Genomic DNA, 15,718 nt, shown 5'->3' with positions numbered 1-15,718 from the left:
AGCGCCATGTTTGAGAAAGCCAATGCTCTGAACAAAAGCTCCGCTGATTGGTTATCAGCGAACCTATCGACCAATGGTCTAAATGCTAACTTGGGTGATGAAACAGTCACGTATCATACCACACCCCCCCAAAATATTTTCTCATCGAATTTAGACGATTTACGGGAATGACCTTTGGGGTTCAAAAAAAGCGGAAATCCGCGGATCCGCGGAAAATTCTGATCCCTGGTTTCACTGCATAATATGAATTTTGTGCTGAAAAAGAACATAATTGATGACTTTGTTTGAATTGGTAATATTTTAAAACAGTTTGATTAAATGGTTTATTTATAGACAATAAAAAACAAATATAGCATTGACTTGTAAATGTCTCCTTGTTTTTTTTTATTTTGCCTGAATGTGTAAAAAAGTGTGTAGATAAAAATTAAGAATAAAACAAATAAAACACAAACAAAAAATAAATATAAATCTTTTTTAAATGGCAGCGACAATATGAGAAACATTGGATTGGCCTACATTATCTTTTTCGCTTATGTATTGCCGAGGCATTCGATTTCGAGACGGAATCAAAGGTAATAAAGGAAAAATGTTTTAAACCCAATCCAGCCCGCCACTTAAAAGGTTTGCCTACGCCTAATCTAAAAAACCTACCTCCACCTATTGTACAGCACTAAATACTGTACATTCAAACATGTACCGCATACTATATTGATGTAACACAATACCTACAATTGCACATTTTAAACCGTTTTTCGTAACGATAAGTCTATTGTTGTACAATGGAAAGTATTTGCTCTGAGAGGAAAAACAAAAACAAATATGTGATTTGAAATCACTATCCCTCTGCTTGAGTGTGTTATCAACTATTTTTTATGATGTGTTCTAAAAGTTGTGCAGATGTCAAAACTGCGTTGTTGCCTGAGCAGGAATTTTGCTCTATGGTGAGTGAGAAGATACAAGTGAGATATGCTTAATCTTGCCTTTGCAGTACTTCCTCCAACAAGCGAATAAGATATGTTCACAGTATGTCAGTTGTTTTAACAAGAGTGTCTACAATAAATAAAACAAAATAGAACGGTGAAAGAAAGGTATGTCTTCACTGGAAGGGTTTTTGCAAATGTTGCTATGCACCAACATGTTGGAGATGACTATGGTGTCCTGGGTTATCCTCAGGGTCAGCTGCCAAAGCACCTCTCCATAGAGGCATTCAAAAGGGATCCGACCCAGACGAAGTGCCCAAGCCATCTCAGATGAGCTTCTGAGGAAGATACTGCGATTCGAATCTAAGTCCCTCAAGGATGTCAGCACTCCTCACTCCTATCTCCAAGGTAGAGGAGAGAAAGCTCTTCAGCCCACGAGCTAAGCGTTTTAGGTGAGGACAGAGATTGAATGGCACAACAACAGACCTATAGTGTTTGCAAAATTGGACTGTGATCCGATCAGCCTCTTGAAGTATTGCTTGGACTTGTGGAAGGATCTCTACCCTGACCCCTATTCCAGTTGAAGATAAGCTGGAATTTTTCATTTTTATTAAAGGTGTCCAAATATGATATTGGGATTAGATATTTTGGTGCAATATCAGTCCCAAAATCAGATTTGGATTTCTTCGGAATTAATCAAAAATCTCCACCAAAACACCTTGATAGGATTATTGTAAATGTATTGAGTATTTGCTACAAATTTTAAACATTACAGGGACTTTACAGTTGAGTAAAATATTTCCCTTGCTTAGAGTGTTGTGTTTTACTGCCTGAGGGACGAGCTGCATTGTCCTCTGAGTCTGTTTAATGGTCCCCTTTTTATGATTGTGTCCAATTAAAGTGTTAGGTATCCCTCCCCAAACTCTCTGTGAACTATTTGTCATAAAAAATGGGAGGGGGTGAGAATCAGGACTTTAGCTGATTTTACCTCCTCATGAGCTGAAATTGATGTCTCTTGTCACTTTCAGTTTTATTTAGAGAAAGAATGTGATAAACCTGATACACCTTACATGGGTGTTCATATACAAGCATTGCATTCTATATTCCTCTCCTATTTTTTATTCAACAGAGCCCACGTGATCACAACAATGAGTAATTAAGGCCCATTTAGAACTGCAGCGAGGGGCGTTTGCATCAACCTGCCAAGGGAACAACGCCAATGTGATTTCCTACTTCACTTTGTCGCCTGGCTCATCTTGTTTGACTTCTGGATATGCTCCAACTGTAGGGGTTTACACAAGACACTTGAAGTGTCTCTGGAGTCAGATTTCAGTTTAATAAATGTTAAAACCTTACAGTTGTTATCATGCTTGGCTAGGAATACAATTTAAATATAAGGCTCAGAACAGTCACATTTTCAGTCTAATACTTTCTTATAAGTGCCAACCAAATGCTGGTCTACGAGTGATCCCAAGAGCCAAGAAGACATCCGCAGGTTCAAGAGCGTTCTCCATTCAGGTCCCGGTGCTGTGGAATGCTCTTTCCCCTGAGATTCGATCTGCAACCTCAGTGGAAATGTTTAAATCTAAGCTTAAGACACATTTCTATTCGATTGCATATGAATAACCTATATTTTATGTTGACAATATCTGTGTATTGTTTGTTTTTGCAACATCCATTGCAGCCTGGTGATCCTGGAAGGGGGATTACCACATGTGCGTACCCTTCCCAAGGTTTCTTCATCTTCCCCATGCTGAGGTTTTTGAGTTTTTCCTTGCCCTCATGTAGGTTTTAGATCAGGGGACGGTGTAATAAGTCTGTGGTTTGCGATCATCTGTGGTCTGTGCAGCCCTTTGAGACTCTTTGTGATTAAGGGCTATACAAATAAACATGATTTGACTTGACTTGACCAACCTTTAAGGGTCGTTTGTCTCCCGCTAAAGCGTGAATTTGCAAGAATGTGATGTGTGTTTGCCAATTCCAGCCCCGCAAGATGCCATAGTGAAAGCTTTATTCACAGAGAAAATCAAATCGTTCGAGTAGAAAAGATTCAACAGTCATAAATACAGTTGATTTATTTAAATGTGCAAAACCTCATAAATGTCATCTTTTTTTAAAGTTGTAAACTGATGTAGTTCGATTTTTGCACATCTTTTTCACTTCGGAAAGTTACTTTAAGAATTTGCTCGATTTCTCTGATGACAACAGCAGGTTTTATATCTCAGGCTTGATACAGACAGACTCAAGTTAGTAAAGTGATTTCATTCTCAATGTCACACAGTGAGGTCGCTGGTTCGCGCCTCGGCCGAGTCATACCTAAGACTTATAACATTGGTAAAATGGCGGCGCCCTCTGTTGGCTGCGGCTGCATCGGCTCGCTACAACGAGTCAGGTGTATCGACATTTCGTTCTTACAAAGAATGACAATACAAAGGAAATTATTATTATTATTATTACATTGCTCGCTACCTTGGTACTGCTAGTTTGAAGTCATTTCAGGTTTGCAGCTGATAATGATTTTGTCCAAAAATTTAAGAGTGTGGGAAAAAATCACCCTGTTTTAAGAACAACATTCAAAATAATATCAATGCAAGTGTCTCAATTTAAGGGGTATTAAACATAAATGGTAAATGGTCTGCATTTACATAGCACTTTTCAAGTCACTAAAGTTCTCCCAAAGCGCTTTACAATGTGCTTCATATTTTACTGGTAAAACAATACAGAACATTGAATTGTAGCATTAAAAATAATTTATCAATTATTAAAGATTTATTTGTAAACGCATAATTACGTAAAATAAAGGCAATGTATTATTCTTCAAATGTCTACACTGCAAAAATAAATTAGCTCCGATACTCCATTGGTAGAAAATGTTTTTTAATGACATCTTTGTATTCTTGGGGTATTTTTGTAGTCTTTTGTTGTATCGTTGTAGTTTTATTTCGTAGCATTACTCTATTCGTATTTCTGTGGCATTTTTGGAGTACAACTGTACTTTTATTTGGTAGTTGTTATACAGTGGGACCTCGGTTATCGTGGTTAATGGGGACCAAAACCACCCGCGATAAGTGAAAATCCGCGAAGTAGCGGCGCAACTTAAAAAAAAATAATAATTATCCCTACCTCCCGTCTCGATTACTGTAATGCACTACTCTCTGGTCTCCCGAAGTCTAGAATCAAGTCTCTTCAGATGGTACAAAATGCCGCAGCGAGGCTTTTAACTAGGACAAAAAAGTACGATCACATAACACCGATTTTGGCTAACCTGCATTGGCTCCCAGTTAGCCTTAGATGTGATTTCAAGGTTCTCTTAGTATTATACAAAATCATACATGGACTTGCTCCCTCTTATCTTTCAGATCTGATTTGCCCCTATGTCCCGGTCCGAAGCCTACGAACTGAGAGTGCCGGTCTTCTGGTGATCCCAAGAGCAAAGAAGTGTTCTGCTGGTTCGAGAGCGTTCTCCATCCGGGCACCGGTGCTGTGGAATGCTCTTCCCCCTGAGATCCGATCTGCAACCTCAGTAGAAATGTTTAAATCTAAACTTAAAACTCACTTCTACTCCATAGCATTTGAATAACCTTCTCTTCTCGTCGGCTGAAAAATAGTCTGTGTAATATAGTGTAATAATCTGTGAAGCCCTTTGAGACTCTTCGTGATTTAGGGCTATACAAATAAAAATGACTTGACTTGACTTCTTTTGAAGGTGCGCTTCTTCATCGACGCACAAGCCGAGTGATCCACCGCTAAGAGTCAGACAGCTGGGCGATTTTACGTCCGCCCGGGACGATCGGAGACAAATTCTCGACAGGGTTTGTACTTGCGCCGCACCGCGGGTGCCGTTCGGTCGCTCCCACGAGCGAGCCCCTAACCCGCGGCACGGGTACTTTCGGGCGCAATACGCACGACACCGACACAGTTACGCGGGTCCCGCGCACGCCCGCAGCCTTTTGCCCGCCGCGTGCGGATGGCCGCCTGTCGTCGCGCCGCCCTACTGGGGTCGTCGGACGAGCGGGCTCCCCCCAGTTACGGGGGTAGCCCGATCACGGCCGCCGCCTTTTCTCGCGTCGCGCCGTGTGACGCCGCGTCCGCCGAACTTGCTCTGTCGCGCGGCCCACACTCTTTCTCTTTTTTTCTCTTCTCTCTTGTTTTCTTTCTCTCTTTTTGTTTCTTCTTTCCCTCCTTCATTTGTCCTAATCCCTCTCATTCTACCTCATTCTAGCTCTCAGCTTCTGAAAGGTTTGCGACCCTACTCAGACCAGAATGTGAGTCATCAACCCCCTCCCGACACCACCGTGCATGGTCTACTTCCTGTGGTCGTAAATACCGAAGCAGACAATCACACCCCGCCTCGAGTGACGGCTAAGCGAGAGCACGTCATCTTGCCAGACTGAGAAGGGTTCCTGTTTGCAAGTCCCCGGCATCTGACTTGCAGTCGGCCGCAATGTGAATCTCTTCAGGTGACGGAAGTATGGCGTGTGCATGCCTGTGCGTAGGCAGGTGGGAGAGGATTTGTCGGCTCTGTTTATTCTTGCAGTCTTGACACATGATCTATGGCACGAATCCAATGAAGCGGTATATAGATATTCATAAAATAATACGTTTGCTACCAGGGCCTCATGGAGTTGGTTGCTTAGGGGACAGGAGAGGACACTGCCCTTTTGGGCTTTGCACCCTTTTTGATTATAATGAGTTTTATTTAGCATGTTTCGCTCTACCACCCCACCAGCACCTACCATGGTTCGGGTTAATAATCCACTGAAGGATTATTCAGGTGATAGATAATAGGCGGGCAGCATGGCAGCGCAGTGGTAAGCGCGTGTGCAGCACAGTTCTGTGGTCATAAGATCGAATGAATGATTTTATTTCGAACATAAAAATAAAAACAGGACAAAAACAATGAGTCAACAACAGAATAATGTCACATAACATGTTCGAAAAGGGGTAGTCAGAAGCAGATGCTTATTTTTCCTACCCCTAATCAAACCTCCTGTGTGGAGTTTGCATGTTCCCCGTGCTTGCGTGAGTTTCCTCCGGGCACTCTGGTTTCCTCTCACATTCAATTGGCCAGTCCAAATTGTCCTTAGGTGTGAATGAGCGAGCGAATTGTCTGTCCCTGTGTGCCCTGCTACTGGCTGGCAACCAGTTCACTGTGTCCCCTGCCCACTGCCCGAAGATAGCTCGGATGGGCTCCAGCACCCTCGCGACCCTACTGAGGATAAGCTGTACGGATAATGGATGGATGGATAGATAAAAGGCTTTGTGGCTAACACTCTGTCTATGCTAATTTCATTCCACCTTTGGTTTTCTTCAGAAGATAAGACAATGGCTTCAGTGAAACTACATCTGGCAAAGGGAAATGAGCTAGCAAATCAGGGGACGACCACGTCAGACACACCACCGCATCCCCTTCCCCCAATTAGCTTTCTGTTTCAGAATGCTGAGATGATGAGGATGAAGTCAGGTATCACACTGCTACATCTACCTCTGTGGGTTTGCTGGCTGCTTGAATCAGCAATGAGTCAAAGATGGCTGGAGTATGAACGATCCTAAGTAATTGCGGGAGGGAAACAAGTTCAAAGTGGTATATTTGTTGATATTTGGGGCACAGGCTCCAACATTATTCTTATTGACTGAATTTTATCAAATCATCAAATGTCACACAGTGAAAAAAAATGTGCTGAAGAAAAAACTTCTGTCTGGAGAGCGGGTTGAGCGTTTTCGTTGAAATATATGGGTTGGCTCTTTCTCAAAATAAAATCAAAATATTTTGCTTTTAGGCTCTTTAATTCAAAAAAGGTTCCCAACCCTTGTTCCTGATTTTTTTCATAGCCTACATCCGTGTGACGTCACTTTTGAAGCAGGAGGCAAAATAATACTTCACGCTGGTCATCACACTGAAGAAACCAAGCATTTGTTTCTGCTAGTTCGGTGTTATAATGTCATGCTGTGTGTCAGAATCGGAGATAAAACGTCAGTGATCGTAAATTGAAGTTGAACCGGATCCCAGCGGACATTCCCAATCAAAGAAAAAGAAGCGAGTTGTTCAACTTTTATGATTGTTGCTATCGAGTCCATATTACTTATTATATCAGCAAAGTATCTTGTTATTTTCTAAGCTCTAGCTAACAATTAGCATGTAGCCTAATCAAGAGATTATTCGCCTGAATAAATACAATAAATACATTGATAATGAAATGTATCTAATTAAATACTTGGATCGTATGCCCTACCTTGTTGGCAACGCATGCCTGATTTTTTTCTTTTTGTTTACAAGGCTGCCATTGACATTTATAGTCCACGCTAACATTTAGTTGAGGCTAAGAAAATAACAAGATATTTTGCAGATATAATAAGTAATATGGACTTGATAACCACAACCATAATCGTTTCATTTCTCTTACTTGATATGAAGTGTACACTGCATCAAAAGCATTTTGGATGAGCACCTCGGTCCAATCTCTCCGCTTTAATGGGTTGACCTAAACCTCTATTCTTTTCTTTAAACTTCAATTTACGATCACTAAAGTTTTTTTTCTCTGATTTCTGGCACACAAAAACACAACATGTGTCAGCTAGGAGGAAGCCTTCTTTTTTCTGTCTTATGACCAGCGCCAGTAGGTTTTTGCCTCTAGGCTAAGCCCCGCCCAGTGGATGCGTCACATGGTTTACAAATACATGAGACGGTCTATAGTACATTGCTATTTTTTTATTTTTTGTGTAGTGTAAACTTAAAAAGCAGTATATTATGGTCAATAATGACTTGTTGTTGGTCTGCCTTCAGCATATGCGCAAATTAAAGATAAAATGTTTAATTTAGGCAGCACGGTGGAGCAGTGGTTAGCGGTACAGTTCTGAGGTCATGAGATCGGACCTTCCTGTGTGGAGTTTGCATGTTCTCCCCGTACTTGCGTGGGTTTCCTCTGGGCACTCCGGTTTCCTCCCACATTCCAAAAGGTTAATTGGTGTCTCTGTGTGCCCTGTGATTGGCTGGCAACCGTTTCAGGCCCACTGCCCGAAGATAGCTGGGATGGGCTCCAGCACCCCCGCAACCCTACTGAGGATAAGCGGTGCAGATAATGGATGGATGGATGTTCCATTTATTTCTTAAATGTTCACCTTTTAATAAGTATGTTAAAAAATCTCTGTATCTGGCATCGCGTCTGACTATAATAATGAAGACTGGAGCTTGATGTTCTGGCCTAAACCTCTCTTACAGTGTCTCTGTTTTTGTTTCCATGTTTTTATAACAGTAATCGGTGCAAAGATATTCGGTTATTCAGGCCGAATGTGATGCAAGAGTAGTGAAACATTAACGTGTCCTGAGTTGCACCTTCTACAACAAACAACAGCAGTGTTCATATTGGAAAAACAAAATTTGATTGCGTTTCTTGACCTTAAAATGAGGTTGTAATAAATATAACTAATAGCATACAATACTCACATGTAAAGGGACATCATGTAATATTAGAGCACTGTATGTTGCTGTATTTTGTAGTGCAACCAAAAATGAGTGCTACAAATCTCAAGGAAGAATATAAAACTATGGACACTCAACATAAGCAAACCACACTATTTTTCTTCTCATTTTTTGCTCAGCCTTTCAAAAAGTGTTTGCTTTTTTCAGGAACCTTTTATAGGTGTGTGTGGATCAATCTAGATATCGATATGGACTGGAGAAATACTTCAACCATTTCCTCAAAGTGCTGCTTTCTTGTATAGATAGCGTAGCCCTTCTCTCTCACCTCGCGCCCACAGCCACACTCTAAGTTAATGCCTGAGTCATGACTGGCAGGCTAACTTTTCGCACCCCTTCCTACCTGACCTGCTGCTGTATCCTGCCTGCAAGGCAGAAGAAAGGGACAAATATACGCAACCACACCTACCACAAGACATTCAATTCTCTTTGGGAATGTTGCTAAATTAAAGTATATTCTAAAATGAAGTTAAGAATAAAACAGTCTTATTTTGAGTGTCGGCTAAACTTTAAACGCATCAGTTACAGCAATGGTCTTCAACATGGTAGCCCCCAAGAACACATGAGTAGCCCGCAAACAGGTTGTGAAAATGGCTCACCAGTGATGACTCATTGCGATTTTCTAGAAAATTCTATTGCTTACTAACACAATTGTTTTATCGTCCAGAAAATGGATGGATTGGTGGATGGCTGGATGGATAATTGTTTAGTGGTTGACTTCATTTCTTATAATTACAACCTGGTAATAACATAGTCAGAACATTGTAAGAATTGAAGTTATTTTAGAAATGTATATCAAAATGGTAGCTTTTCATGACAATCTGTAACAAAAAGTAGCTGTCAGCTTCAAAAAGGTTGGTGACCCCTTATTTACCTTATGTCTGATTACAGTGTGCCAGATATTGATGCCTCATGTCTGAAATGAGACAATCACATAAGTAGTTGACAATGAATTATTATTAAGGAAGTGTTAAACCAGGTGTCTTAAAATACTCATATCAGGTGAATTGAAAACAAGAACCTTTATATCTCTATCTTGTTAAAACATGTGAGTAAGGGATATTTAAAAAGGCAGACTGAGTTATGCGAACTTCAGATAGGTTAGTGAGCAGTACCCAATGAGCGTTGTGAACAAAGGGCCATTTGGGGCCACGGTGCCCAAAACCAAATGACTAATGTGAAATGACAGCCCCTTTCACTGAAGCCATTCAACCGTTCTTCCCATTGTTTGCTTTCCTCTCTAACACGTACACTCACTCGAGAACAAAATTATACGAAGGAATACAACATCTAGGAAAAAATATTACTGTCATTCAGATCAATTTATTCAAAACACCCTCAAATTAGAGTAGAACTTTTTGTATCGATTTTATTCAGGAAAAACATTGCATGGGGGAGGTTTCTGATGGGTGTTCCTTTTGCCTGATTTTTCCTGTCAATGTTTGTTTAAGCATTTGTGCAGTAAGGGCTAATTGGTTTAAATATCTATATGATTGCTACTGAGTTAATTTTATTTTACATATTCTGTCTTGCTGTGAGTAGATATCACATTGTGTTTGTAAGGTTAAGTGTGGCTTAGTAAGGGGAATTGCATTCATAAATAAGGGGAGCAATTGGCTGAGGTATGTAACTAATGCAAGAGGGTCAATTCATGATCATGACATTTCCAGGCAAAAAGTATTAGATCGGCATCGATACTTTTACTTGGATTGTATCGATACAAAAATTAAAAATCACAAGTATTCTCCACCCTTAGTGTGTGGTAGGATTTCTTCAACTCTGACTTTCTAGTACTTGGATCAAATTTGTACTATTGTCCTGGAATCATTAATTTCATCAATGTAAGCGACTCTATATAGACAACGCAAGCCTTCTCTCTCTCACTCAGCACCCTCAGCCACTCTCTAACACTACGCCTGAGTGTGTGACTGACAGACACACTTTTAGCACCTACCTGGCCTGCTCTGCATCCTGCCTGCCATGCAGAAAGTGGGCAAAAACTATGCATCCATCCTGACCAGATGTTAAAAATGACACTTATTTTGAGCGAGGCCGTCGTCCCAACATGCCTCAAATCCACCACCACAGTCCTAGTCCCAGTCCCTGAGAAGCCATTTCCCCCCAGTTGCAATGACTACCACCCGATAGCACTCACTCCCATCATCATGAAGTAGTTCGAATGGCTTGTCCTGCTAAACATCAGGTCTGGCCTGCCATCCGCCCTGGACCCCTTCCATTTTGCATATCGATCAAATCACTCAACCGACAAAGCCAACTCCATTGCTCTCCACTCAGCCCTTGCCCAAGTCAAGTAAAACATCTGTATTTTCTCCAAAATCTCACGAGAGAAAGTGTCCCGACACCCATCATGCTCTCATTCCACAGAGGCACCATCGTGAGAATTCTGACCAGTGGCATCACCGTGTGGTATGGCACCTCCTTTTTTGCAATGTGGTTATTTAAAGGTGGTGCGTATGGCAACTCATTTTTTGCAATGTGGTTATTTAAAAAAGTTCAAAACAATACTTGCTGATGCCATTTTCTGGCTGATATCAACATTGCAGCCTATGTCAAACTGTTTCAGTGATGCATCCCGCGTCCCTTTTCATCTTTTTTTTTGGTGCTTGGGTCTACATTTAAACTGTATTTGAAACAGTCCTTTACTTACTTTCACCGTTTTCATCCTACGATCAAAGAAAAACCGTGAGCACGCACGGGAATTTATCCAACACCCGCCAACGCAAACAACATTATTTACGACAAAAATGACGGTCAAAATGACTGCTGGAGGGACATAGATTTTAAGTGGTATATTTATATGGGACGCAGGCTCTGGCATTATTATCATTATTTCTTAGATATTATCAAATCACTAAAAGTCACACCGTGAAATAGAATGCGCTGAAGAATAAGCTTTTGTCTGGGGAGCAGGTTTAATGGTTTTAAACAGGAATTGTGTTTTAAAATATTTGGTGAGGCTCTCTTAAAAAATCTAAATATTTTGTTTTTATGGCTCTTGGAGTCCAAAAGGTTCCCCAACCCTGATATAAACAACAAAAAGATTCCATGTCCAATTCTGCTCACGTCATCCCATCCCTTCCTCATAAACTTGTTCCTGATCTGAAAGTGGTGGATGGCGCTAAGGCAGTGGTAGGGAACCTATGGCTCGGGAGCCATTTATGGCTCTTTTCATGAGTACATATAGCTCCAAAATAAAATGTAACTATTGCACATCTCTGTGTGGTGTTCCAAAGTCAAGTGATTTCATCCCGATTTTGGTCCATATAAAGCCGAAGCAACTTAATGCAGAAGTTTGATAGGAAGCCAATTAATGTACATGTGGGTGGATTCCTTCACACACCGCAAGTCACTTCCTTCTCTCTCTCTCTCTCTCTCTCTCTCTCTCTCTCTCTCTCTCTCTCTCTCTCGCTCACTCAGTGCAGTCTACACCGAAAGTGAATATGACGATATGCTTATCGTTTGCAGTAATTTGTGACATTTTTACAAAAGAACTTTGCATGCACATTGTTTTGAAACCGTTATTAAGGACAAATTTCATGGAAAAAAAATCCTCAAGACTCCTTACTTAAGGTGGAAGACAAATTATAAATGGCATATTTACATTGATTTGGGACACCGGATTTGGCATTATTATCGTTTCATACATTTGATTAACTGCGATTGGCTGGCAACCAGTTCAGGGTGTCCCCTGCCCACTGCCCGGAGATGGCTGGGATGGGCTCCAGCCCCCCCGCGACCCTAATAAGGATAAGCGGTACAGCTGATGAGATGAGATGAGACATTTGATTAAATCATCAAATGACACACAGAGAAATAAAATGTGTTGTAGAATTAGCTTTTGTCTAGAGAACGTGTTTGGCAGTTTTTTCAATTTTGTCTGAAAATATATGATGTGGCTCTCTTAATTTCTTTTTAAAACATTTGTTGCTTTCATGGCTCTTTGGGTCAAAAAGGTTCCTGGCCCCTGCGCTAAGGCATAAACCACAGTGATTTGAACTGGTATGGAGTCTCTTACCTCTCTCCTCCTGCTCTCTGCGCCGGGTCTGGTGATGAGCGCCGTTTCCCCGCAAACCACCGCGGCATCCTCCACGAACACGCAGTCCGGCAGTTTCTCATCCGCGGCCAGTTCCACCACCTTCAGTCCAAGCGTATTTCTCAGCACCTGGGTGTAGGCGTCGTGTTCCCTTTGCGCCTTGCCAGTATCCACCTCAGCCTTGCTGGTCCGCAGCGCATCTTTGGCCAGGGACGCGGGGACCCCCCTGACGACCGCATGCGTGTAACAACCAAAAGCTGCCATTAAACCGGCCATGTTTTCCCCCTACAACGGCTTGTTTAGTAAAGGAGGGGAACAATGGAACCTGCAATGAGCACCCCAACGAATCAGCGTTGCGGACCAGTTTGCATATATTTATTTTTATTTACCTCGCGCTTTGTTGTGTTGAATTCTCAAGTAGAAGGCAGGCAGTTGCTTTATTGCGTAAGCCAAACGGGTCGCGATGACGCGCAGTGACCATCACATGGAAGCCGAACAGCCTGTTGTCTACTTTACCTTTGACCGGGGCTGGCCTAAGCAGTGGCGGTTCTACACTCAATGACTTCCTGGGCAAAAAACCCCTCCAAAAATTTGTCAAGGGGCCGATCTTTGAGACAGGTCCAATTTTTATAATAGCAGCAGACATTTAGATGTTACATCTATTTTGCATTAGTAATCAAATTGGTTAAAAGCAATATTCTTGAATGAATGAACGAAAACTTTATTTCGAACATTAAAATAAAAACAGGACAAAAACAATGAGTCAACAACAAAATAATGTTCGAAAAGGGGTAGTCAGAAGCAGATCCCTATTTTCCCTACCCCTTTATCTTCCCTACTAAATACAGTTTACAAATTCTCCTTTCCTCTTGTGTCTAATATAACAAAATCTCATGGATAAACTTATTACATAGGTCAGATATCAATAATTATAATAATTACGATAATCACATATTCTATTCGTAATACCCATCCCTCAACCTCATAATGCGCCTAGTTACCAAAAGTCACTGCGGCACCAATGATAATCTCATCTCATCTCATCAGCTGTACCGCTTATCCTTATTAGGGTCGCGGGGGGCTGGAGCCCATCCCAGCCATCTCCGGGCAGTGGGCAGGGGACACCCTGAACTGGTTGCCAGCCAATCGCAGGGCACACGGGGACAGACAACTCATTTGCTCAGTCACACCTAGGGACACTTTGGACCGGCCAATTCACCTGAAATGCATGTCTTTGGAATGTGGGAGGAAACCGGAGTGCCCGGAGGAAACCCACGCAAGCACGGGGAGAACATACAAACTCCACACAGTAAGGCCGGTAGCTGGATTTGAACCCACGCAGGAGGTTCCCACGACCTCAGAACTGTGCCGCACACGCGCTAACCACTGCGCCGCTGTGCTGCCCACCAATGATAATAACAACAACAAAAATAAACATAATATTTATAATAACAGTTATGATAAAATAATAGAAACAATGACAACAAGTTAACCATAGTTTAAAAAGCAGTATTTCCAATCTCACTCATATCCCCTTTTCTTCATCCCTGTATTTCGCCAGTAATGTTTTTTTTTTTTTTTGTATTTAAATTTGAACACATGAATAGTTGGACATTGTTTGATCTAAACTTGTAGATTCCTTAGTTTTACTCCACACACAGACACACACATACCTTTTCTGGTTGTTCTGACCATTGGGATATATATATATATATATATATATATATATATATATATATATATATATATATATATATATATATATATATATATATATATATATATATCATCATACCTGTCAACCTGTACGGTTTTGCTGTACAAAGTACGTTTATTATGCATTTAAGATGTGTACGACGTACGAGAAAATTAGTACGGAAAAATGCAATTTGTCAATGATGGGTACCATCTGGTATACACCGACTAACACGAAACGGCAAATCAATCAAGTCAAATGAGTTCGCCGCGGAAGCCTCTATCTCGGTATCGTTGTTTTCGTTGCAAACGAAGCGAGCGGTTTGAAGCTATTGTGCGAATGCGTCTGTCGCCTCATGGAAGTTGTGTCGTGAAAGAAAGTCCGTCTCTTTTTAGAGAACCGGCTTTTTCGGCTCAACTCATTAAAGAGAGCCGGCTCTCAAACGTCTCACTTGCTTTGATGCATTATATTACGAATTATTATGTTGTATAAAGAAGTTAAAAAAAAAGGGAAGTATAAAAGGAGAAAAAAAAAAGACAGGTTTGTGGTTATCCCTTTAATCAGTATATTACGAACAAATAATTTAATGCAGAAAATGAATTAATAATTTGAATAAGAAAATGTATTTTTCTACTTAATTATATTTGATTGTATTTTTTCCTTCTACAGTGAACGTCCAAGCTACTTCATTTTTGAACTTTTGTTACAATAAACCTCATTCAACCTCATTCATGTCGGGCAACTAAGTATCTCACAACAAAATGTAACATATATATATATATATATATATATATATATATATATATATATATATATATATATATATATATATATATATATATATATATATATATATATATAGGGATGGGCGCCACAAGGCTGTACTTGCCCAAGACACACCACTAGAAATGGTGCCCCTACGATCCACCAACCATATATCTATTTAATTATATATAAATTAACTGCTCTTGGAGGCCACTTAGCTCACTTATGCCTTTTTTTTCTCCCAGGATATCTGACAATATTAGACCAGTGTTGGCTGCTTTACTGAAAAAACGTGATGAGTTACTATTACTTCTTTTAAAAAGTAATTCAGTAACCCCCCAGATATAAGGCTTACCGATCCCTTAAAGCAGTTCACGTTCTTTTTCATTCACAAACATTGCGTCGTTATAAGTTAGGCCACTCTCTAAGTACTACGCTGTATATATTTGTTCTGCCTTCAATCCTGATAGTCTTTTATCTTTTTTTATCTTTAAAGTCTTTTTACCCTGGAATGCCATGTCCAATTAAGCATACAATGTTTGACAATATCAGTCTCAATGACAATAAAGACAATTCAATTCAATTCAGCTCCAAGCAAAGAAGACAAATAGGCCAACTTTAAGACTAAATTCCTCAAATCCCCCAAAAAGAAGAATCTGTTTTGGAATACCATTAAGGCAGAGGTGTCCCAAACTTTTCAGAAAGCGGGCCAGATTTCGTAAGCTGAAAATGTGTGGGGGAGTGACTATTTAGCCTAGCATTCCTTGAACAGTCTTGAGTAAATTCACCCTCCATGAAAGGTTTGC

The 15,718-nt window shown here is 40.7% G+C and overlaps 1 protein-coding gene across 3 annotated transcripts in view; it reads right to left on the bottom strand.

Annotated features, from left to right (window-relative positions):
• The window catches only part of ddah1 (dimethylarginine dimethylaminohydrolase 1), an 83,809-nt gene extending 70,823 nt beyond the window's left edge, over positions 1–12,986 (bottom strand). For 2 of the 3 annotated variants that reach the window (XR_015852311.1, XM_088350505.1), the window contains exons 1-2: positions 12,841–12,986; positions 12,434–12,776 (exon numbers count right to left, since the gene is read on the bottom strand). Coding sequence is in view for 2 of the 3 variants with exons in the window: in XM_088350505.1 (XP_088206631.1) it covers positions 12,434–12,727 (294 nt within the window). In the remaining variant the exon portion in view is untranslated. The remainder of the gene's footprint in view (positions 1–12,433; positions 12,777–12,840) is intronic. The other variant, XM_088350506.1, reaches the window with a different exon arrangement.
• Positions 12,987–15,718: the final 2,732 nt, after the last annotated feature.

This window comes from Urocampus carinirostris, chromosome 12 (assembly GCF_059441175.1).
Source record: "Urocampus carinirostris isolate Australia breed hairy pipefish chromosome 12, RoL_Ucar_1.0, whole genome shotgun sequence".
Taxonomy (NCBI): Eukaryota; Metazoa; Chordata; class Actinopteri; order Syngnathiformes; family Syngnathidae; genus Urocampus; species Urocampus carinirostris.
Note: the sequence above shows the minus strand (reverse complement) of the source record. Positions and strands in the feature narration are given on the sequence as shown.